Genomic DNA, 25,144 nt, shown 5'->3' with positions numbered 1-25,144 from the left:
AGCCCAGAGCTCAATGCAGAGCTCAAACTCACAGACCGCAAGATCATGACCTGAGCCGAAGCCGGACACTCGACGGACTGAGCCACCCAGGCGCCCCTCCTGTGCCCATTTTTTAATCAGATTATTTATTGTTTTCAGTGTTGAGTTGTACAAGTTCTTTACGTATTTTGGACATTAACCCGTTATCAGACATATCATTTGCAAATATGTTCTCCCATTCGGTAGGTTGCCTTGTCCTTTTCTTGATGGTTTCCTTCGCGACGCGAAAGCTTTTTATTTTGGTGTCGTCCCAAGAGTTTGACTTTGCTTCTGTTCCCCTTGCCTGAGGACGCATAGCTAGAAAAAGGTTTCCATGGCGGATGTCACAGAAATTACTGCCTATGTTTTCTTTTAGGAATTTAATGGTTTCGGGTCTTACATTTAGGTCTTTAATGTATTTTGAGTTGTTTCTTTTTGTGGACGGTGTAAGAAAGAGGTCCAGTTGCACTCTTTCGCACGTCGCTGTCCAGTCTTCCCATCACCGTTTGTTGCAGAGACTTTTTCCTCATCGTAGAGTCTTACCTCTTTTGTTGTAGATTAACTGACCATGTGAGTGTGGGGTTATTTCTGGCTTCTCTATTCTTTCCATCGAACTGTGTGTCTATTTTTGCACCGATATCATACTGTTTTGATTACTACAGCTTTCTGGTGTATCTCGAAATCTGAGATTGTGATGCCTCCAGCTCTGTTTTTCTTTGTCAAGATTACTTTGGCTATTCAAGGTCTTTTGTGGTTCCACACAGATTTTAGGATTTTTTTGTTTCAGTTCCTTGAAAAATGGTGTCGAAAACACGTATATTCTTAAGTCTCTGTTTTAACGCTCCAATTCCTTATTTTTCCTCCACCAGATTTTTATTTTGTGATAACTTCAGACTTGCAAAAAGGCTGCAAAGATAGTAGAGTTTCCATATACGCTTCACCCACCTTCCTCTGATGGTAAAGTACCCACGGCACGTCTGCCAAAACTAAGAATTATCACGGAGGGAATCAATGATTTAGCTATCGTTATTAGCTAAACTCCAGACTTTATTCAGATTTCACCACTTTCCCACCCCCGTCTCTTTTCTGTTCCAGGATCCGTTCCAGGCTCCCATGCTGCATCGGTCGTGTCTCCTGAGTCTCCTCCGGTTTGTCACAGCTGCTCAGTCTTTCCTGGTTTTCCACGACCTTCGAGCTTCTGAAGGGTAGTGATCGGCTAATTTGTAGAATATCCCTCAGTTCGGGTGTGTCCGATGTTTTCTCGTGCTTAGCCTCAGTTTGGGGGAAGAATGACACAGAGCTGAGGTACCCTTCTCACTGCCACACGTCAGCTTCCCTGAACGTGGGCGATGCGGACCCTGATTCCTTGGTTAAGGTGGTGACTGCCAGGCTTTTCTCTGATAAAGTCACTGTTTTCCGCTTCCCATTCCCTAGTTTTGGGAACAAGTCACCAAGTCTGGCCTGCACTCAAGGGGAGAGGGGGTGAAGCTCCATCTGTGGAGGGGCAGACTATCTACAGATATGACTGAATTTTTCTCTAAGAAAAATCATCCCTTCTCTCCACTTATTTATCCAATCATCTCATCGTTATTAGTGGGGACTCGTGGATATTCGTTTCATTCTTTGGATTATGATCCGAACTGTCGTTATTTATTTTGTTGCTTGAATGATTCCAGTTTTGACCACTGGGACCTCTTTCCGGTTGGTTCCTGAGTCCTTTAGACATGCCCTCCCCTATCTGCCACCCGCTCCGTCCGCTTACTTTCCGACACTCCAGGGCACTCCAGGCTCCCCAGTGGCCCGGGCCCTAGAATCGGCCATTTCTCTGAAGGTAGCCCCGGGTCCTCCTGGCAATTAGAAACCAAGATGTGGGTGCTGGGTGTGCTTGTGTACCGGAGCGTCCCTGTCTCTGGGCCCCTTGGTGGACAGAGGCGGGTGATATACATGTGTCTGTCTCTGCTGACCCATGTGTATACACTACCTGTCATCGTGCTCCACTGTGTGTGTGCGTGCGTGAGTGTGCGTACAGAGACACGCTGAAATAAACGTGAGTTCACGTTAATGCTAATTCCACACGAATTCCCACACTAGGCACCAAACTGTTGTCTCCTCCTTCCAGCCTGTCACTTCTATTCCTAACACTTCTCGGCTACTAGTCCTGGACGTTCTAGATCTCGTTCTATATTAAACAAGAGGCACAGATCATGACAGAACACCTTATCTTTTCTTTTGTTTTCTGTTCTCTTCTTTTTTGAGAATTGTTTCTGGTAACTGTTAACTATGTCAATGAACGTGTATGTGCACATCATGATAACAACAACAAAAAAATCAAGGCTTAGCAATTTATACACCTTTCCACATTTTTACTTGGAAGTTGGTTACAGAACGGGTTAAGCAAACAATGCTCCCTCCCCAGGGGGGCTGGGAAGAGGCAGGGCAGTGAACAGACATCTGAGGCTCTGAGCCAGGGGTCCACCTACGTTTCCTCACGGGACCGCGCCGTAAATATTTTAGGCTTTGGAGGCCTCACGTTCCCTGACCTGAGAGATCTGGGGATTGTTCTTGGCTCCTGTCGGACCACAACGACAAAGATCATTATTCCGATAGCATTTACTGACGGTTCACCCTGTGCCAGCTCCTAACTCCTTGCATCTGTACTGACTTCATTGTTACAACAGCCTTGAGATACAGCATGCTCTATGGGCACGACTAAACAGGGACAATGAGGTTCAAACCCCTATCAAAATTTGGTTAAAAAGAAAAAACCTGTCTTCGTTCTTGGTCAGTTCCATAGCTGTGACCTGAATCATGGCAGACCACCAGTAGTAACAGCTCGGCCCCCCTGGAGCCTGGGCATGGGCCTGTAACTAAATTCTGGCCACTAGGATACGAATGGAAGTGATGTGCACTGCCTCCAGATTGTTTTAGTAAAAGGAGGGGGCACACGCTTCCCTAGATGCTTGCCCCCTTCCCATTGCTGCGAAAGGTCATGAGCTGAGGCAGACACTTTGGACTGTGAGATAGAAGCCAGTACGTGGAGAAGAGCAAAATAAATCCCCCGGTCAGTCCTGGACAGGCGACTTCCGAACTGCTGATGGAAATTCATTTCTATCTTGTGTGAAGTGACTTATTTCGGGGTGGGTTATCACAGCGGCTTAGCTTGGATCCTAAGTGAAACGTTTCAATATATGCCCTTTATAACTGTAAGAGTAAGCATACTTTAAAATTATATAAAGCAGACTACATACCTCAGGAGAAGCATGAGAGGCAAAGAAATCTTCCTCTTTTGGTGGAGAGGACACAGACGGAACCACACAGCTATCAAGCCACAGCTAGAGCAAAAACAGAAAGTGTGTGCTGAGTCCTTCACCTGGCTTTAAAAGTTTTTCTTTAATACTCTCACTCCCTTTCCAGAGACCTGTTTGCTAATGATTGGTACTTCCCGTTATTATGCAATCAGTTAACAGGCCTACACGGGGCCCCTGAGCACATTTTAGTTATGTATCAACCCAGTAGCTTTTGCTTCCAAGCCTTGAGGATGTCAAGGACCAGATTCACAAGCCGTTTCTGAAAAGGAAAGACGGAGGGCTTAATATCCAAGTGCAGGCTCTAGAGTATCACCAATCCTCATTTTTAGTGGATTCCATATTTGCAAATTCACCTACCTGCCACAATTTATCTGTAACCCCCAAGTCAGGACTTAAGACACTTCTGCGGTCCTTCATAGACATGTGTGGATCAGTAAAGAATGCAGGTCACCCCAAGGGGCACGTTCCCAGCTGAGGCTGAACAAGGTGATGCTCTGTCTCCTTGTTTCAGCTCTCAAACTGTAAGTAAGTGTCCTTTTTTGTGGTCGATTTAGCGACACATTTTTCACATTGTTGTGCTTTGTTGGTGATTTCGTTGGTTAAAATGGCCCCCAAGCCCAGGGCCAAAGTCCTACCTTGTGTTCCTAAGCACAGGAAGGCTGTGATGTGCCTTATAGAGAAAACACAGAATGAGGTAAGCCCCACCCCCCACCCCCGGGCATGAGTTACAGTGCTGTGGACAGTGAGTTCAATGTTAATGAGTCAATAATTATATATTAATGATATATTAAATATTATTATATCAATATAATATTAATTATTATATATTTAATTGCATATTAATAATATATTCAGCCTGGCTGGCTCGGCCTGCTTAAGCATCCTACTCTTGATTTCGGCTCAGGTCATGATCTCAAGGTTCGTGGGTTCAAGCCCTGCATCGAGCTCTGTGCTGACAGTGAGGAGCCTGCTTGGGATTTTCTCTCTCTCTCTCTCTCTCTCTCTCTCTGCCCCTCCTACTCCCTCTCTCTCTCACAGTAAATAAACTTAATTTTTTTTTATTTAAAAGTTTAATAATATATTCAATAAGGTGTCCTTAAATAGTATCACATGTAAAATAAGGTTATGTACTGATCAGCTGATGGGAATGTTGTGACCAGACACTCACAGGAACCTAGCCCTCTATCTCTCCTAGGAGTGATGTTTCCACATTTACTAATTCAGTGCATCACTTCCATGAACCTCAAGAATCAACTACACATGGTTTCCTTGCAAGAGAATCCAGCTAGAAGGTTTTACTGTTTGGGATAGGTAACACTACTTAAAAAAAAAATTTATTATTATTTTTTTTTTTTACTGCTTTTATTTATTTATGAGAGAGACAGAGAGACAGAGTACGAGTGGGGGAGGGGCACACAGAGAGAGAGAGAGAGAGAGAGAGAGAGAGACACACACACAGAATCTGAAGCAGGCTCCAGGCCCTGAGATGTCAACTCAGAGCCCAATATGGGGCTTGAACCCATGAACCGCGAGATCATGACCAGAGCTGAAGTCAGACACTTAACCAACTGAGCCACCCAGGTGCCCCTAGATTCTCTTTTTTACATTTTTATTCACTTTTGAGAGACAGACAGAGACAGAGTACAAGCGGGGGAGGGGCAGAGAGAGAGGAAGACTCAGAAACCGAAGCGGGCTCCAGGCTCCGAGCCGTCAGCACAGAGCCCGACGCGAGACCCAAACCCACGAACTGTCAGATCATGACCTGAGCCGAAGTCGGACGCTCAAATGACTGAGCCACCCAGGAGCCCCCAAAACCACTTTTTGTACCGAAACGAATGTTCATCTGCCGGAGGCGATCCAACCCACCCGTGACTTACATCAGTGCCATGCTTCCGCGTTGCCTGGGAGGCCAGCGACTTGATTCTCTCCCGATAGAGCTGAGCAGCGCGACTGTTGTACTTGGCATTGGTGTCATTGGTGGCACAGCCGTGTTGATGGAAAAAGGAAGACTACAGAGGAAAATGCGTGAATTAATAGCAATGCGGCATTAAATGTCACCTGTGACTGAAAACATTACTTCATGTTATGAAGGAGTTTTTGGATAATACTAGTGAAAACAAAAGTAATTAAACCACATAATTTACAAAAAGAGTTCGTACTACCTAATTTAAAGTCAACTCCTCCTTGTAAAAGGGAATGCTTTCCACGCATTCAACATTGGTATTTTTGTGTAACCGGGCATGAGACTCGGTACAAAATGACAAAGCTGTGGCCCTTCATTTCTCCATCAACCCACTTTGGTCATTCTGAATTATTCTGTTATTTGGGGGGACGCTTTCCACTCTGGACTACTTTTAGCTCATGAGAAATTCATTTCAGTTTGAATTCCTCTAACTTGGAATTTCTGACAAATTGGTTAACAGGGGCCACGCCAACCATCACCTTGTCTAGTGCTGTTTCTTCGTGAACAGAAACCACAGCATAAGCACGAGATAAGATAAATGTTTCAACAGTTAGAGGAAACTGTTTCCAACCACCTCATAAGGGTCAGAATTCATATCTCAATGAAAGCAGGCATTCTAGAAACCTGTATGAGCAATCCTTGTATTGACCCAACTGGATTCATCAGATATACTGGGTTTGTAAATGAAGTTTAACATATTTGAGGCTCCTTATTTAGGTTTGTAAGGGAGGGTAAAGAGACCCGCTCTTTTAAAACTGTAAGTTAATTGGACACTTAAGAAGTTATGTTTTACGCAGAAGTTACTAAGAAAGGGGATCTCCTTTGTCTTGTTCGGTACTGTATCTCAGCACCCAGCCCAGAGCTTTGTGTTTACGAGGCATTTAAAAGATTTGGGGATAAACAAGTTACCAGGGCCATCCGCTCCCAGGCCCGTCTCGTCTTGGCTACTCAATAGGGCCTCCCAAACTCATACATGCAAATACCCAACCTCCCTCCCGGCTTATAGCGAGAAGGGAGACAGCAGGTCTGCGATGAACTTACTGCGTGAGCATTTCCTCCAACTTGCATGCATCGCAGCTGAAACCAAGACCAGTTCGAGTCCAGCTCAGTAGATCTAAATGGGGAGAATGTTCCCAAATGTTAACACGTTCTTCCCCCAGAGCGGAGCCACCAAAGTTTTGGAAGCAAGAGTTCCCTTGATTTTCAGCATCCTGAAGACTTCTAGGTCTGTGTTAACAGTGACAGGGGATGTGCTGGGCCTGCAGAGCCTGTGATAGTGATGCAAACAGCTCCCGGCCCCTCTCATCCTTCCTGGCAGCCATGTTTCCGATGGCCCAGCCACACGCTCCCCTCCACGCGTGACCACAGGTGGGCCGCCCCAGGCCAGGAGCACTTCCGCTGCTCCAGACAGCGCCTCATCTGGGGCTCAGGGACAAGACGAGCTTCCGGGCCGTTGGAACAACTGTGACTCCTCGCCTCCCATTCTCAGTCGCTTATGATCTAAAAATCGGTAACGTCTCTCTGCTCAAAACAGATGTACTCTTCTGATTTTTCAGATCAGCTACATTTGTCCAGTCCGACCTCTAACAGGAGCCTCGGGGACGCTCACAGTCTCATCAGCAAGCAGAAGGGACCTAACCGACACCACCGCCATCAGGGAAGGGAGAAAACTCAGGATTTAGTGCTCCTGACGTGAAAGCTGTAAGGGCCTTCTCCCCTACCACACCTCGTGCTCTACTTGTCTGCAACCTGAGACCAAATCCAGGCAAGGTAAAGGCAATAACCGTATTTCCCAACAATAAAAATTCGCTGAGCGATCACTGTAAAGCAAGGTGTGATATTCCAACAATGTTAGAAGCCTTTACGTTAAGTCCGTAGGTAAGAGCAAAAAGCAAGGCTGTCCCATATGCAACAGCTTGTCCCCCACTAACTGTAAAGGAACGTGGACGTTTCTGAATGGGTGTAGGTAGAGTACCTTTACAAAATAGGAAGGTAAAAAGAAAAGACGCCTCTTTTCCTTTTATACTGCCCTCCCGCTTGCCAATTTCTATGCCTATTTGTATTGCTTATTAGCCTTTGTAAACGTTAGAATGTTATTTTGAAGCCAATAGCTACCCTAAAATAATAACACTAATACAGATCATTACTTGCACCTGTAACAAATCCACTTCGTGTCAATACGTAAGAAGCCAAATTTAATCTACCCTTTATAAGCAGCAAAAATAAAATCTTTTAGAATTTGATGACCAGGCAATGTGACTAAATGCTATACCTTGTTCCGAAATCCTTTTTCTGATGGATCTTAGCCACATGTTCACGACTGTGCATCAGACGGAGTCAGGGACCAGCCCCGTCCCACGCTGTCAGGGCACGGCAGTCAACAGCACAGCCTCTGGAGACAGACTGAGACAGAACAAAGCTCAACTCTGCCATGGCTAGCTGGATGACCCCGGAGAAGTTACTTAGCTTCTCTGTGCCCGCTTTCCTCATGTGCAAAGCAGTGATAATTATAGTATTATCTGTCTCGCTCTTGTAGAAACCAAACAAGCTAATATCTGCAAAGTGCCTGGCTCGCGGTAAATCCCATATGGCTAAAATTCTCACCATCGCCATCACCACGGTCACGTTAACCCTGTCACGCTGTGTCAGGTCAGAAGCAGCGAGCTCCAGAGGACAGGAATGTCCCACGTTTTTCTGCCACACTCCTACAATAGGCACATAACAGGTACCTGAATTTGGGCTGACTCAATTAGGTCCTAAAACTGAGGCTGCAAGTACTTGGATTTGCTCATCAGCCTCAACTTTTGGTCTTAAACTATCTTAAAAGAAAAAAACAAAAACAAAAAACAGGGCGGTTCCGCCATTTCAGGGTCCAACTTCAGCTCAGGTCATGATCTCACGGTTCGGTTCATGAGTTTGAGTCCCAACTGGGCTCTGTGCCAACAGTGTGGAGCCTATTTCAGATCCTCTGTCTCCCTCTTTCTCGGCCCCTCTCTGGCTCGTGCTCGCTCGCTCTCTCTCTCTTTCTCCAAATATTACTCTATATATTCCTTAGAAAAAAAGATTAAAACGAATTGTTCCTGAACTGGGTTGTGGAGCCTGAAACTAGTCAACCTTTGGAGGAAACTTAATTGCTCACGAGTGCCCATTCCTACACGAGGAGCTGACTTCACTGTAGGTGATTTCTTCCCTCCAATATAGATTGAGAGACACGAAAGGTAATTGACAGTCTGTGACAGTGCTAAGAAAAAAGTAAAGCAGAGGCAGTAAGAAAAATGGAAGAATCAGTGACACTTTAACAAAGTGGCTCCTGTTAACAGCCAAGCCAATGAGAAAAGAGGTTTCCCACAACCTCTATAATCCTTACATGAGTCCAGGTATAACCTCCCCAAAACTGCATGAATTAGCTTCCCTAGTGGCTGCCAGAGTCAGTAAGCAGCACATTTAAATAGATTTTAGAAATCAGAAGGAATCTCACCAAATAAACATGACAAAGTTATCATGTAATCAAAAATTTGAAATGGAATTTCATCCATCCAGCACCGTTAATCTAGGCTTTGGCTCACAGACAAGCCCGGGAACAGCTTCAGGAGCCGCCTGTTTCTAACTGGCTTGGCTGCTTGACTGAAGGCCACGCAAGGCGTTGCCTTCCTACACGAACACCACAAACGTTTCTCCTCCGGCATCCGCTGGGCGGGCACACACATGCCTCAGACCTGATCGCTGGCGGCATCCGCTGGGGACTCACCATGTGCCAGGCTTTACGTGGGTTCATCCGCTTTCTTCTTCCAAAGCCTCTACGGTGACTCCCCAGCTTCTCATCCCCACGTTCAAGGGAAGGAAACAGAGACACCGAGAGGGAAGCAGCACACCCAGAAACAGTCGGGGTGGTGCTGGGCTTCAGCCCCCAGCAGCCAGGCACAGTGCCCTCTCTCCTCACGCCTGCCCAGCACCGCCTGGCCAATGTCTGTGGGCACCTTCTGCACCCGGGGCCCAGGTCGCCCTTCCTATGTTCGCCCCTCAAGGTCTCAGCAGTTAAGTACAGGCTCTTGGCCTGGCAGTCAAGACCCTCCACAATGTCCCCCAAATCTTCCCCTTGAAATCCTATGTCTCTTCATTTTCCTCTGCCTAGACAAGTTAGGTACTAGGAGCCCCCCGGGTGGCTCAGTCAGTTAAACATGCGACTCTTGGTTTCAGCTCAGGTCATGATCTCCAGGCTCGTGAGTTCAAGCCCTGCATCGGGCTCTGTGCTGACAACAAGGAACCTGCTTGGGATTCTCTCTCTCCCTCTCTCTAGTCCTCCTGCGCTCGCTCTCTCTCACAATAAATAAATTTTTTTAAAAAGGTGGTTACTTGGGGCGCCTGGTGGCTCAGTCGGTTGGGCGTCTGACTTCAGCTCCGGTCATGATCTCGCGGCCCGTGAGTTCGAGCCCCGCGTCAGGCTCTGTGCTGACAGCTCAGAGCCTGGAGCCTGTTTCAGATTCTGTTGTCTCCCTCTCTCTCTGACCTTCCCCCGTTCATGCTCTGTCTCTCTCTGTCTCAAAAATGAATAAATGTTTAAAAAAAAAAAAAAAGTAGTTACTAAACAGTGCACTTTTTCCAGCCTCTATACTTTTTAAAAATAGCTATTTATTTATTTATTTATTTATTTATTTATTTATTTAGAGGGAGAGAGAGCATGCGCGCATGCGTAAGCCAGGGAGGGGCGGGGGGGGGGGGCCGGGGGCGGGGAGAGAATCCAAGCAGGGATGCTGGGTTCCATCTCACAGCCCTGAGATCATGACCTGAGCCAATATCAAGAGTCAGTAGCTCAACCAACTGAGCCACCCAGGCGCCCCCTACCTTTTCTCAAAGCCTGACTGCTGACCTCCTTTCCCCTGCCTTGTTTCCATGATCAAAATCTCACCAAAACTTCGAAATTCATTGCAAATGTTACCACCTCGTGGTCAACCTGGACTGACTTTCCACCCGGAAGTAGATGCAGTGCTGTTTTCATGTCCTATGGGGCACTTTACAGTCTATCTATTTGTTTCTTTTTTTTTTAATTTTACTTTTTTAGTGTTTACTTTTTTTTTAATTTTTTTTTTTTTTAACGTTTATTTATTTTTGAGACAGAGAGAGAGGGAGGCACAGAATCGGAAGCAGGCTCCAGGCTCCGAGCCATCAGCCCAGAGCCCGACACGGGGCTTGAACTCACAGACCGCAAGACCGTGACCTGAGCTGAAGACGCTTAACCGACTGAGCCACCCAGGCGCCCCTAGTGTTTATTTACTTTTGAAGGAGAGAAAAACAGAGTGTGAGCGGCGGACGGGCAGAGAGAGAGGGAGACACAGACTCCGTGGGGCTCGAACCCACAACCCGTGAGAGCCAGTTAAGCATCCTACTTCCACTCAGGTCACAGTCTCACGGGTTGAGATTGTGTAGGGGCCACCCAGGCCACCCAGTCTATCTTCTTATTCATGCTGTACTGAAGCCTGTCCCTACCCTCCTACTGGATTCCATTCACCTTTCACAAGCTCATGAAATACTTAACAGTGAACCTGAGAGGAAACAGAGCTGGAGGGAGAGGAGCACAGGGAGGCGCAGATGCCCCAGGAGCTGAGGCCCGGAGTTCAAGCCCTGCAGTCAGCTCCAAGGCAGCTGGCCATTTCCGTGGATGCCTAACCCGCCTTTCCCTTTTTGGTTGGCAAAAGTTCATAGGTTTTTTCCTTTGTAAAATTGTTGACTTGAAATTCTACTTAAAAAAAAACAACAAAAAACCCACAAACCTCCATTTAAATAAACATTCCACCCATGCCAAAGTGTTCATCTGTTCGTGACTGGGAGGTGGGACTGTTGGGGGGGTGGGGCGGTGCGTGCGTCTGGCAGGGGAAGAGGGTGTAGAGGGGCAAGGGATTCTAGAGGAAGGACTTTTCACTTACTTTATGAACTTTGGGACTGCTCGGATTTTTTTTTTTTTTTCCCAATGACCTAGTGTTTGTAATTTCTTCCCACCAAGAAGAAATTTTAATGAGCAAACCTCCGCCTCGTAAAAACAAAAACCCTGCTGAGTACTCTCACCTTCCTTGACTTCCTCTTGCCCAAATCCTAGACTGCTGCCCTCCGGTTGTATAGGACTTTTTGACAGTTGTTTCTGAATCATTTATAAACATTGCGATTCATAGTTCTATTTATCTGACTTTTATTTTTCCAACGTTTTTTTTTTTTTGTTTTTGTTTTTATTTATTTTTGGGACAGAGAGAGACAGAGCATGAACGGGGGAGGGGCAGAGAGAGAGGGAGACACAGAATCGGAAACAGGCTCCAGGCTCCGAGCCATCAGCCCAGAGCCCGACGCGGGGCTCGAACTCACGGACCGCGAGATCGTGACCTGGCTGAAGTCGGACGCTTAACCGACTGCGCCACCCAGGCGCCCCCTATTTATCTGACTTTTAAAAGGCTAGTCATTAAACCTACAGCAGCCCAGACAGACCCTGCTGTCTAGCCTCATTATGATCTGGGTCAGTCCTCCCCTCACCAGGGAACACGTCAGAAGACCGCCTGATTGCCTGGAATGGTTTATACTGGAGGTGTGCTTTGCTGGAGAGGCAAAGGGAGGGCCGGATTACAAGGGCGGGACTTGGCACAGAGGAAGAGGGACAGAACACAGTGAAGACAGAAAGGAAGACCAATGGAGTCCAGACTTCATGAGCTCTGGGCAGAGCAGCTCACCTTATGGTAACCAGTAACAACCAATCTGGGGGGGTGTGGGGGGGTGGTGGTGGGGGAGGTGGAGAGGAGGGAAGTACCCTAAAAAGAAACCTGCCCGGGCAAGTAAATCCCTCAACATTTAAAGAAAAGGACAAGAACAGGACAGTGTATTCAAAATATTCTGGGAGCAGCATCTAAGACAAAAAGACGAGAAATGGACAGATACTCTGAAACCAGGAAGAACACAAAAGAACTCCCTTTTCTAAGTAATTGCCTACGGTGTTATGTGGCTAGAAATATTTAGCCCATCAATCTCTACAAACTGATTTCCGGAAAACAAGAACTCACGAAAGTACATCAGGAATGTTTGTTTTTTTTAAGTGAATATATTTTTAAAAGAAAATTATATTATTTTTACTATGTAGTTTTTGTGCCATCATAGAAAATGTCTCATTACAAATAATAATCGATTTATCTTATAGGAACCAATGTTCTTCATAGTAATAGTATTATATCGATATCCCTTAAGTCATAAGGAATGGAGGGGGGTTGCTGACGAGCAAGCCTCGCTCAGTTCCAAGTGCTGAGCCTGCCTGGGGATCCTTTTATTATTTCAGATTATTTTATTTCACACAAGGGCACTTCAGCCTCCCACCGGACTGTGGGGCTGTGTCCAAGGGGGCCACACGCAAAAGCCCCATCTAGGCTGCAACCAGACTGTCCAGAGTAGAAGATATGTACTCCCCAGAGCGAGCCAATGGCACCCCACGTCTGCAGATTAAAAAAAAAAAAAAAAGACTTTCTTTTTACAAGCACTTGAAATTGCCACTCAAATTCCCAACACAATCATTCACTCAGGCTTCGTGAGGTCAGCGGCCCTGGGAGCCAGAGCTGTAGGCCTGTGCTATAACGAGCCTTCTTGCCTTTTTCAATCTTTATTTATTTCTGAGAGAGAGAGAGAGAGACACAGAGCATGAGTGGGGAGGGGCACAGAGAGAGGGAGACACAGAACGGGAAGCAGGCTCCAGACTCCGAGCTGTCAGCACAGAGCTCAACGCGGGGCTCGAACTCACAACCAGGAGATCATGACCTGAGCCGAAGTCGGACGCTCAACCAACTGAGCCACCCAGGCGCCCTGCTTCTCGCCCTTTGTATCAGCTCTCCTCCCGACGGCAGGCCCGCAGCACCCCAACCCCCTGCTGTCGCTGCGCTGCTGGTTATTAGAAGGTGATAAAAGGAAGGGAAGGGGGTCTCAGATCCTCCCTCCTGACTCCATCTGCAGCACCACGGCCTCAGATCTCTGACACAGAGCTCTACGGAACAGTCACCGAACGGAAAATAAGTCATCTTCCAGGTTACCTAACTATAAAGATTTCGATCCCCGCGACTCCTCGCCGGTCTCTCGTTCTACCTGACGGCAAAGCAAACGTAAAGCAGAAAAGGGGAAAAGAACCCCTCCCGCCCATGACGAAAACAGACTCACTCACCTGATAAAGCTCAAGTGGACCCCGAGTGACCTGTGTGACCCTGAGCAGTCGATGCAAAGGAACACCCCGTAGGTTATACTCGCCCAGCTGGGGTTCTTGGCCCCACAGTCAAAACACACCTGGAAGACAATTTCAAAACTCAGTTATTAATTTATCCCCATCAGCTAAATGAGTCATCTTACAGGCTCCGATACATGATCGAGCTTGAAAGCTGCTTAACGTTCACAATCTGAAACGGGTTAGTACAAAATATCTCACCTGTTTTTTTTTTTTTTTTTAAAAACCTCAACATTTGGGGCGCCTGGGAGGCTCAGTTGGTGAAGCGTCCAACTCTTGGTTTTGGCTCAGGTCGCAATCTCACAGTTTCGTGAGTTCGAGCCTCGCGTCAGGCTCTGCAAGGAACCTGCTTGGGATTCTCTCTCTCCCCCTCTCTCTGCCACTCCCTGACTCACCCTATCACTGTCTCTCTCAAAATAAATAAGTCAACTAAAAAAATTTTTTTTAAAAACCCTGAACTTTCAATTTCTTTATTATTACGTTACAGATAATTATGTATTAATTAGGCATCAGCAGGGCTCCCTACCAGTCACGCGAATGAACACTAACCAGGGACGTCCCCCTGCTGGGAACACTCAAGGCCTTGTGGCCTCGTGGCCTTCCAGCCAGTGGCTCTCCACTGGTCCCCAGCCAGCTGAGGCGGAGGGGATGGGAGCCACCCTCACTTGGGCGGGGTGACCTGTGACCAGTAAGAAGGCAGAAGTTTCCGAGATTAGATAATAAAAGACGCCGTGCCTTCCTTTCTGTCTCTTGCCACCTCTCTCCCCTGGAGCACTGGCTCTGGGGGAGGCTAGCTGGCAGGTCTGGGGGACACTCGAGCGGCCCAGGGGAGAGGCTCAAAGTGGTGAGGGACGGACGCCCGAGCGCAATGAGCCGGTGAGGAGCAGGGGCCGGCGGAGCACCTCAGGACCGAGCTTGAGAGTGGGGAACCCCAGCCTGGAGAGACGGCAGCCCCAGCAGATGGCCTGACGGCACCCTCATGAGAGAGCCAGGGCCCTCCTCCCTCAACATTGGCTGAGGTCAAACAGTCTTCATCTGAGAGCGTCTGGCAACAGGAGCATATAAACGACTTTAAAATATCCAGAGTTTGTCATGAAATTTAATATTTACAATTAATTAAAGTCAGAACAACAGAAGGGCACGGGGCGCCTGGGTGGTTCAGTCGGTTGAGGGTCCAACTTCGGCTCAGGTCGTGATCTCACAGCTCACAAGTTCGAGCCCCACGTCCGGCCCTGTGCTGACGGCTCAGAGCCTGGAGCCTGCTTCGGATTCTGTGTCTCCCTCTCTCTCTGCCCCTCCCCTGCTCATGCTGTCTCTCTCTGTCTCAAAAATAAAAATAAAAACACTTTTAAAAAATTAAAAAAAGAACAACAGAATGGCAAACACTCCACTAATAAGAGAACATTTTTTTTTCTTCCAGAATAAGAGTCCCAGATTTTAAATACACTTGATAGACAGAGACGCCTATGGGAAGTTTGTCCCAACTACAGTCATCAAGAAAGATCTGGCTTCTGGCCTTCTGAGGGCGACGCGAGAGTGAAAACACGAGCGGATTTTCCAAAGGCCCTCAGCACGACAGGCTCACAGGAAGTACGGGGTTAGAGTGACAACTGACGTGGAAGGTGCCGGTCCGCTCCAGTGTTTACTGACTACCTGCTGTATGTCAGATACCATGGTAGGCACTAAGGTATTTGGGAACGGATTCCACAAACACCTGCTGGGTCCCTGTCTCCTGCCAGGCCACCTGCTGGCCTTTCTGGAGCTCACTGCGCAGTGGGAGGGTAGGACACAGAAATTAAGATGCCCCGTGGTAACAGCCAGTCAAGTAAGGAATCCCCTTCCGTGGGACCCCAAACAGTGTGACCAATTCTGCCAACGGCGCTGTCCCTCTGCAAGAGGCCACCCGTAGTCCCCCACTGACTCAACCAATAGCTGTGCACTTACTACCAAGTAAGGACCGGAAACATGGGAAGCAGACATCCAAAGGGGGTTCAGGAAGAGTCTGCTCGCATGGAGCCCACACATGCACCCACAGTCAGCAGGCAAGACAGTTAGTTATAGGCGGAATCTTAGTAAGCAAGGGCAGGAGAGAAAACGTTTTCTCGACAGCGCCCAAGAGGCAACTGGACTCTCAAGAACAGAATCTTAAGGCACAATAAGCAGCAACAGCCTGCGGAGGAGACGGCCCCTCGAGGGAGGTGACAAGGGAGACGGTGCACGGCCCAGAACGGGCAAGACTGAGAATCTTCCCGATGTGGGCTTGTCGTGTGGCTGGGGAGAGCGCAGACTGGCTTCTAACAGGCTGGTCTCAGCACCCTTGTGACCAGCAGCTAAGATGAGAAATTGCCAGAACATAGCTCCGTGAGGGCAGGCGTCCTATCTTGTGCACCTGAGCTGAGCACGGAGCCTGGCACCAAGTAGGCACCTACTGAATGCAAACACAGGTTGTTGGACAGTCCGTAGGGGCGGTTGAGATCAGGTACTGTGGGGTGTGAGACCAGCAGGCAGTTAGCGATGCAAGTCTGGCTCTCACACATGCTGGAGCGGGAGGCGGCTTTGAGAGCGGGATTGCACTTGGTTGTGATATGCGGTCCCACAGCAAAACTGAGATATGGTTTTCTTTTTCTTTTCCTTTCTTTTTTTCTTCTTTTTTTTTTTTAGTTTACTTATTTATTTCGGGAGAGAGAGAGAAAGAAAGAACGAGTGGGGGAAGCGCAGAGAGAGAGGGAGAGAGAATCTCAAGCAGATCCCTCACTGTCAGCACAGAGCCCAACTCGGGGCTCGATCTCACGAACCCCAACTGTGAGATCATGAGCTGAGTGGAAATCAAGAGTTGGACGCTCAACCGACTGAGCCACCCAGGCACCCTGAGATCCGGTTTTCTAAGCAGAATATCACTTCTCATGGTGATGGAAAGCAACTACCTCTAACAGTTGGCTTTGCCTACTGACGAGACTAACTACTAGACAAGTAGCAGCTAACGCTGAGTGTTTATTCCACGTCAGGCATTGCTATTGGCCAACTGGACCATCATAACAACCCTACAAGAAGGCATTATTATTATCCCCATCGAGGCCAGCTTCTGGGCACACGTGTGACCTATACGGCTGCCCAGGGCCCCACGGCTGCTTAATGCTCTACTGTCCCATCTTGAAATTCTCAACACTTTTAATTTTTTTATTTTTATTTTAGAGAGAGAGCGCGCGCGCATGAGCAGGCAAGAGGGCGGAGGAAGAAAGAAAGGGAGAATCTTAAGCAGGCTCCACGCTCAGCACAGACCCCGACACAGGGGCTCGATCCCACAACCCTGGCATCATGACCTGAGCCAAAATCGAGCCGGACGCTCAACCGACTGAGCCACCCAGGGGCCCTGAAATTTCCAACGCTTTTTAAACAAGGGCCCTGCATTTTCATTTTGCACATTTCGTATTCTCCGCAAAGCACTTGGTGTGGGTTTTCACCCCCATTTTAGAGAAAACTAAGGAATTACGAAGTATCACAGCTGAGAAGCGGGATCTTGGGGACTCTACACCCCCAGCGGTCTGCCCCAGGGCTCACTCTTCACCCCTCACCACACTGCCCTCTCACAGGCCAGGCTGTCCTTTATCTGTCTTCCACCTGCCAGACTGGAAGCTTCCTGAGGGCAGGAGCCTGTCTCTGGATCCCTCAGTGTGCCCCACTGCTCTGTGGACCGCAGCTGCCCAGCGGACACTTGTTGGCAGAACAACTCAAGCAATCGAGCAGTAAAACTCGAGCAGTAAAATACAGAGAGACCAGGAAGGACTTCTCAAACTAGAAAACAGACCCTTCTGAGTTAAAACCTTGATCCACGGTAAATATTCGTCACACACGAGCAGGAGACATCGGATAACGTATTCTTAAAGTAAACCATGTGGTTTCTTTTGAAGTACCTCTTCCGTCTGTATATCTTACAGCTCTCTCCGTTACAGCCCCTTCTTAAAAATGCTTACGGTTAGGGCACCTGGGTGGCTCAGTCGGTGAAGCGTCTGACTTCGGCTCAGGTCATGATCTCGCGATTCGTGGGTTCGAGCCCTGCGTCGGGCTCTGTGGTGACAGCTCGGAGCCTGGAGCCTGTTTCAGATTCTGTGTCTCCCTCTCTCTCTGCCCCTCCCCTGCTCATGCTCTGTCTCTCTCTGTCTCAAAAATAAATTAAAACATTTAAAAAAAATTTAAAATAAAAGAAGCATGTTTATAGGGGCACCTGGGCGACTTAGTAGGTTAAGCTCATAGCTGAGTAGGTTAAGTAAGTAGGCTCAGCTCACGAGTTCACGGCTCATGGGTTCGAGCCCCGCATCGGGCTCTGCGCTGACAGCTCAGAGCCCGGAGCCTGTTTCAGATTCTGTGTCTCCCTCTCTCTCTGCCCCTCCCCTGCTCATGCTCTGTCTCTCTCTGTCTCAAAAATAAATTAAAACATTTAAAAAAAATTTAAAATAAAAGAAGCATGTTTATAGGGGCACCTGGGCGACTTAGTAGGTTAAGCTCATAGCTGAGTAGGTTAAGTAAGTAGGCTCAGCTCACGAGTTCACGGCTCATGGGTTCGAGCCCCGCATCGGGCTCTGCGCTGACAGCTCAGAGCCCGGAGCCTGTTTCAGATTCTGTGTCTCCCTCTCTCTCTGCCCCTCCCCCGCTCACACTCTGTGTCTCTCTCTCTCAAAAATAAACATTAAAAAAAAAATTTTTTTTAAATGCTTACTGTTCCCCAACTCTTCCACATCACTAAAACGAGTTTTCATCTTTGCTTACCTAATGCTTTCTTCCTAAAGATCAAGTGAAAAATTCTTCATCAAGAAAGGTAGCACAGGGGCGCCTGGGTGGCGCAGTCGGTTAAGCGTCCGACTTCAGCCAGGTCACGATCTCGCGGTCCGTGAGTTCGAGCCCCGCGTCGGGCTCTGGGCTGACGGCTCGGAGCCTGGAGCCTGTTTCCGATTCTGTGTCTCCCTCTCTCTGACCCTCCCCCATTCATGCTCAGTCTCTCTCTGTCCCAAAAATAAATTAAAAAAAAAAAAAAAAAAAAAAAAAAAAAGAAAGGTAGCACAATACTGCGGAACATTACCAGAAAATATTTTTGCTCCACGCTTTTTTTTTTTTTTAATTTTTTTTTTCAACGTTTTTTATTTATTTTTTGGGGACAGAGAGAGACAGAGCATGAACGGGGGAGGCGCAGAGAGAGAGGGAGACACAGAATCGGAAACAGGCTCCAGGCTCCGAGCCATCGGCCCAGAGCCTGACGCGGGGCTCGAACTCATGGACCGCGAGATCGTGACCTGGCTGAAGTCGGACGCTTAACCGACTGCGCCACCCAGGCGCCCCAACTCCACGCTTTTATTAATCCTGTTACGGGACATAACGTTTTCCACAGGTGCGTGGGTTTGTGACAAAAACAGTAACAATAAACTAGCTGACACTAGTGGGGACTGGCACATGGAGGTCCTGTTCCAACTGCTTTTCTTGGGTTTTCTCATTTAATCCTTTGCAATAACCCTCTGGGTTAGAGCCTGCTCGTGTCTCCATTTTCCGCTGAGGAAAATGACGTACAACGTGGCCAAGGAACCTGCCCAAGGTGACAGAGTTACCAATAAGCCCACACATATCCCTCAAAGGGTCCTAAAGACGATGAGCTCTTCCTTAAAAGAAGGCACCTTCCCTTCGATGAATTCAAAGAGAAGACACACTGTTTCGGAGATAGAGCAGACAAAAAGTGTAATTTCTACACTGCCAGGCGCAGACCCTAACCTTGTCTAGCTCTAGGGAAACCACTCTTTGTAATAACAGATGAATCTAAATTTGAAAATCAAGAAAACGGCCAAGAAATGGGCACTCGAGAATTCCCGGAGCCTTTCTCCTCCTCCGACTTCCCTACATTCATCAGACATCCCCCTCCAGTAAGCCGTTTCCTTTCTCATCTTCTTAGTCTGTAAAAATACAGGCTCCCTTCCAAGGCTTAGGGCAAAGACGTCTTAATTTTGCGAAACTCGGGATCTTTCCATGCTGGGACGCCCCAGCTCACGACCATGATCGTTAACAGCTGTTCACTTTGGAGGTGACAGTGGGGAGCCCGACAAACTGCTGCCACGGGAGGGGAGGGGAGAGTCCACGCTGACGCCCTGACAGCCCTTTGCACTCTCCAGGTTCCACTCTAACCTGTGAGCCTCAGGGGAGGGTGTCACGTGAGCGCGATGTGTCATCACAACATCTCCAGCCGGTTGCGAAAAGTTGTAAAAATCAGAGGAGAAAACCACCTCTGAGACCAAAAAAAAAAAAAAAAAAAAAAAAAAAAGGAAAACCCCAATCTCCAAACTCTCCAAGGATTTTGGAGAGACCCAAAGGGAAGAAAGAGAAGGGGGTGGTGTATGGTGGGCCTTCTTAGCAAGAGAAAAGAGGCCATTGAACACACACCACTTAGCCGCTTTAGCAGACAGGGAAACTGAGGCTGCCATCAAAAACCACGGGCAACCAAGCAGGCTCCAACAGGCACCCCAGGAACTTCAGAGGTCAGCTCCAGTGTGCGGGGCTGGCAGTGGGGGGTGCGGGGTGGGGAGGGGGGTCGCACGAGCTTCCCCACGCGCCCAGCGCTGCCAGCTGGAGTTTCCGAGCCGGTGCATGCGTCCCAGCTGGGTCACAGGTGGCCTGCGGTGTCCGCCCCGCTCACGGGGGCCCCTGTGTATGCCCCCCAGCCCTCTCTCGGGGCTCCGAGCTCGCCCGCAGCTCTCTCCAGAACTCACGGGGTCCACTCCGCCACCCTGCCCCCCGTGTGTGCTCCCCCGCTCGGTGTCAGGAACCACAAGGTCTGTGCCCCTCCCCCGGCCCCCGGGACCCCCAAGTGCCCGCCCCGCCCGGGGCCCCGGTGTGCGCCCCCTCCCCCCCTCCCTTGCTGAGGCTGGGGGCGGCGCGCGGCCCGGACTCAAGCGAGGCCCAGGCGCCGCCGCAAGTGCGACGTGTCACAGGCCGGGCCGGCCCCTCCTCCCGCGGCCGCGGCCACTGCCGCAGCAGGGGCCGCCCGCGGGGTTCGGCGCCGATGGCCAGCAAGCCTCAACACGCCCGGCAGCCGTTACCTTATTGGTGGGCACCGAGCGGAGGCGCTTGAAGATGGTCAGGATGTCTTGCTTGCTGGGGTCCCCCATGGTCACCACAGAAGCGAGGCGCCGCCGGCCCGGCCAACCGGGAAGGACCGAGCAGGAGCGGTTGCCGCCTCCGGGAGATAGACGGCGGCCGAGGGGGGCGGGGCTGAGCGTGACGGCCAGGCCCCGCCCCCAGGCCCGCCCACAACCGGAGCTCACGCGCCGCTCTCTTCTCGCGGCCTCGCTCGGCAGCGCCGCTGGCTCCGCCCGGTCGGGCCCCGCCCCGGCGCTGTCCGCGCGTGCGCAGGAGTCTCGGGCGCCTTCTTCCGGCCGCCGTCTGTTCCCGGCCGTGCGAGGCGAAGCTGGGCGCGGATGGGTTTGGTTCCCGCGCGCGCTGGCGCTTGGGACCCGCCGCCACTCGGGCTGGTGGATCGCCACGTCGACCGACGGCCGACTGCGTGCTTGGCCGAGGTCTTCTCACCTCGTCCTCGTGAGGGCGCAGAACCAGTCCCTCCAGGTGGCAGAGGAGGAGACGTGAGGGCAAAGGGCCGACCCGCCACCTCCCGACGCCGATTGTCGCTTGTCACCTTCCTTCCTTTAAAAAAAAATCTTTTTTTTCATTAAGGTGAAGCCGACCCCTGGGGTGGGGAAGCTTTCATCGCCCGAAAATTGGTTTTCTTAGAGGATCTGTTTGGGTATCGGGTCAGCGAGAGAGGGCCGTTCTCTTGAGGCTCAGCCCCAACTGGTGAATAGACCAGAAAAGCAGCGCGACTTTCCCCAGCGCCCCGGGCTGCAGCCCACCCTTTGGCTGACGTTACAGAGGGTTTGAACTCGAGGGGCGCCTGGGTGGCTCGGTCAGTTAAGCATCTGGGTTCGGCTCAGGTCACGATGTCACGGTTCATGGGATCGAGCCCGGGATCCGGCTCTGCACTGATGGCGAGGAGCCTGCTTGGGATGCTTTCCACACACCCCCCCCCGCCCCCTCCCCCACTCTCTCAAAATAAATTAGTAAATATTTAAAAATATAAATAAACTCGTGGAGAAAGGTGCCTCTTTCACTGTCTGGGTGTCGAGCCGCGGGGAAATTGTCACCTGAGGCTGGGTGGTGCATGCACGTGCAAGGAAAACGGGTCAACCTTGGCTCCAAGCCTGATTCAGCCCGCTACTTCCTCTTCTGTGGCCTTGGTCAGGTCGCCTTGACTCCTGGCTTGCTCATCTGTACAATGGGGCTGGAGATGAAGAATCAGGGCACCCCAGGAAGCAGCTTCCCCCCGGGATCCCTGGAAAAGGCTCTGGCAGTTCCTTTCTGCTTTTAGAAGCCAGGAGCGCTCACTCAACCTGTGTGGTTAGATGCCCGCAGGGGAAGTTGGCAGCTTGCTGGGATGTGGACTCAGATAAACCCAGGGTTGGAACTTTTCCTCAAAGAAGGAAAACATGACCTTCCAGAATAGTGAGTTACTTTTGCAGATAGCTGTGACTGAAAGTTCTTCCTTCTATTGAGTCCACGTAGATATTCCCGTACTCTGTGTCCCTTGGTATTGATGCAGGCTGGCCCTTCAGAGGACCTGGAGGGAGTCCTGCAGGACCAGCCAAGAGGGCCCTTGGCTTTGCACAGGACAGAAATCCAACCTAGTGGGAGAGGAAGTGAGAGCAAAGGTTATTACATAGTGTAAGTGATACAACATAGCAGACGGAACATCTGGGAGACTCGGAAAGGAAAGAAGAGAGTCTCTCCTTTGCTTGGGGTCTGGGTTGTTGTTGTTTTAACGTGGTTTTTTTTTTTTTTTTTTTTTTTTTTGAGAGAGAGAGAGAGAGAGAATCCCAGGCAGGAGCCATGCTGTCAACACAGAGCCCAACAGACTCAATCCCACCAACCGTGAGATCATGACCTGAGCCCAAATCAAGGGTCAGACACTTAACCGCTTAACTGACCGAGCCACCTGGGCACCCGGAGGGTCTGGGGTTTTAATGGAGGGTTGTGGTCTGGTGTACATGACTTAGGCATCTCAGGACTGGTCAAAACAAGGACAGGTGCTCAGGCGTCCTCCAGAAGCCCTGGAGCCCGGGGTCTTGGCATCGAGGTATCTGGAGTCTGTGGTCTTGGAAAATGTACCTGACGATCCTGCTTGGTCACTCCTTGGATGTTTCTATCATGCTGGAAGGCTCTCAAGAAATCATTAACTCCTTGACCTTTACAAGGAGGATATACACATGAAGGCATGCGCAAGACAGGGGTGCAGGTTCCCGTAGGAAAAGGAGCAGAGAAGCGTTTTTGTGCTTTGTGTTTTTCGTTTTAACGAGGTCCCTTCAGTTTCCCTGTCTCAATAGCTGTTTGGCCCTACACACAACACCCGGCACATTTATGAGGAACAGTCCTATCTTTTCTGATGGGACTGTTTACTCTTTGGAACTGAAATCTTATTTACCAAGTTACATATCAGACTCGGAGTATTATCTGCTCTGCGGCATAGAGATCCCCGAGGAGAAGAAAAAGCCATCCAGTGAAGTGCGGTGTCTACGCTGATAGGCAGGGGTATAAAGGGAGGAAAACCATCATTTGTACACGCATCATTCTCTTAGTCCTCATCTGCTTAAGTGTCCTTCATAGAACTTACTAGCACCTAACACTACGGTCTGTAATACTACAGATTGCCTCTCTTCGACTGCGTGTAAGTTTATTGAGATCAGATCTGTTTTGTCTCTGCCTCTGTCCCCCGCACCTAGAACGTGCCTGGCACATTGTGTACATTCACGAAAGATGTGCGGAACAGACTTCGAAGGTAGGAAGCTAAAAAGAGCACCACTCCCAACATGATCATGAGAAAAGACTGGATAATCAACAAAAGCATACCTTTTCTTAAGCCAGTCAGATGGCTGAGGTTGCAAAGCCACCAAGTAAACTGAATTCCAAAGAGAAACGAGCCTCCCCAAAGATCAAAGGAACAGAAGAACTCCTTCACCTTTGGCAAAGCGTAGGAGAAAGGTGGTTGCCATGCAAGTGGGCAAGGGGAACTCAGTTACAACTGTCATGAATTCTTAAAGGCCAAGTGTGGGCTGGCATGTCAGTTTGAAACAGCCAGAGGCCTCAGATGCAAGGGGTTTGCATTCATTCACAAGCTCTTGTCCACGAACCTCCATCAGAAACGTTTCTTCATAAGAAAGATGGAGGCAAAGAGACTTGAGAGACACCCCTGGGTGAGTCAGGTTTCCAACTGTCCGGAGATGGGCGCAAAACCCCACCCGCATCCCTTCTGGAAAACAAAAGTGGCAGACAAGCACTCTCCCTCAGGGTTCAGGCAAGGACCCACCGCTGCCAGAAGAGGAATAGAACCAAAACCCAGTAATACCAAATCCAAAAGAGGGTAAGAGGGCAGGCAAAAATTCACTGCTCCAGATTTAAGAATAACAGAATACAGAAGGAACCAGCCGACAGGCAGGTCCACGTGGCCTGCCGGGGACCGTCCTTGCTATTTACCTCTTACGAAGACATTCTGGTGTGGCTGTGGCCAAGTGAAATAATATTTAGTTTATTCAGTTCATTCAGTTAGATAGGAGCTTGCTGAAAGCCAAGTGCCCCTCAACGGAAAAAGCAGACTTGCCTAGACAGTCATACGATGAATCACAAAGTGAGAACAGGCACAGACCTTGTCCCTTGCCCCTGGAGGACACCAGTGAACTTTGGTTAGCGCTGAAGAGGAAAAAAACATAGGAATGCTATCTCTTACGCCATTTCTGTGCAGGTCAGATATATCTGAAAATGAACTCAGGAAATCACGAGCAGCATTATCTGATTCCCACGAACACCTATGATGCTCAGATAGTGCACACTTGTCAATTCACAAATGCCCCGCTTTAAAAGGTAAAATATATAAATAACGATGTTTGTTATTGCCTTGATGTTACTGATTTTTACTTTTTATTTGTATTTTTTTTAATGTTTATTTTTGAGAGAGAGAGACAGAGTGCGAGTGGGGGAGGGGCAGAGGGAGAGGGAGACACAGAATCCGAAGCAGGCTCTGGGCTCCGAGCTGTCAGCACAGAGCCCGGGCGTGGGACTCGAATTCACAGATGGCGAGATCACGACCTGAGCCAAAGTAGGATGCTTAATGGACTGAGACACCCAGGCACCCTGCTGATTGATTTTTAAAAAGAAATTTAAGCTGATGCCCTTAGCTCCTGTAATGGGATTAACAGTTTGGGATATCCTCATTGCTATAATATTTACACCATTAGCAAAAATAATTGGAAAGCGAAATGAAAACTATGTTTATACAAAACCTGTACCTGAATGTTTATAAAACATTTATTTACAATCATCAAAAACTGGAAACAAAAACAAAAATGTAGGGGGGGGTGTGCCCAGGTGGCTCAGTCGGTTGAGCATCTTACTCTTGATTTCAGCTCAGGTCATGATCCCAGGGTTGTGGGATCGAATCCCGCACTGGGCTCCATGCTGAGCTTAGAGCGTGCTTAAGATTCTCTCTCTCAAGGGGCGCCTGGGTGGCTCAGTCGGTTAGGCAACCCACTTCAGCTCAGGTCATGA

At 49.2% G+C, this 25,144-nt stretch overlaps 1 protein-coding gene across 1 annotated transcript in view; it reads right to left on the bottom strand.

Moving 5' to 3' along the window:
• The window catches only part of ARFGAP3 (ADP ribosylation factor GTPase activating protein 3), a 56,376-nt gene extending 35,597 nt beyond the window's left edge, over positions 1-20,779 (bottom strand). Inside the window, exons 1-5 of the mRNA XM_058741116.1 lie at positions 20,596-20,779; positions 13,466-13,584; positions 6,331-6,403; positions 5,204-5,335; positions 3,267-3,350 (exon numbers count right to left, since the gene is read on the bottom strand). Of these exons, the coding sequence (XP_058597099.1) occupies positions 3,267-3,350; positions 5,204-5,335; positions 6,331-6,403; positions 13,466-13,584; positions 20,596-20,664 (477 nt within the window). The 5' untranslated portion in view covers positions 20,665-20,779. The remainder of the gene's footprint in view (positions 1-3,266; positions 3,351-5,203; positions 5,336-6,330; positions 6,404-13,465; positions 13,585-20,595) is intronic.
• Positions 20,780-25,144: the final 4,365 nt, after the last annotated feature.

The sequence above is a fragment of the Neofelis nebulosa genome, chromosome 8 (genome assembly GCF_028018385.1).
Source record: "Neofelis nebulosa isolate mNeoNeb1 chromosome 8, mNeoNeb1.pri, whole genome shotgun sequence".
NCBI lineage: Eukaryota > Metazoa > Chordata > Mammalia > Carnivora > Felidae > Neofelis > Neofelis nebulosa.
This window is presented reverse-complemented; position numbering and strand designations above follow the sequence as displayed.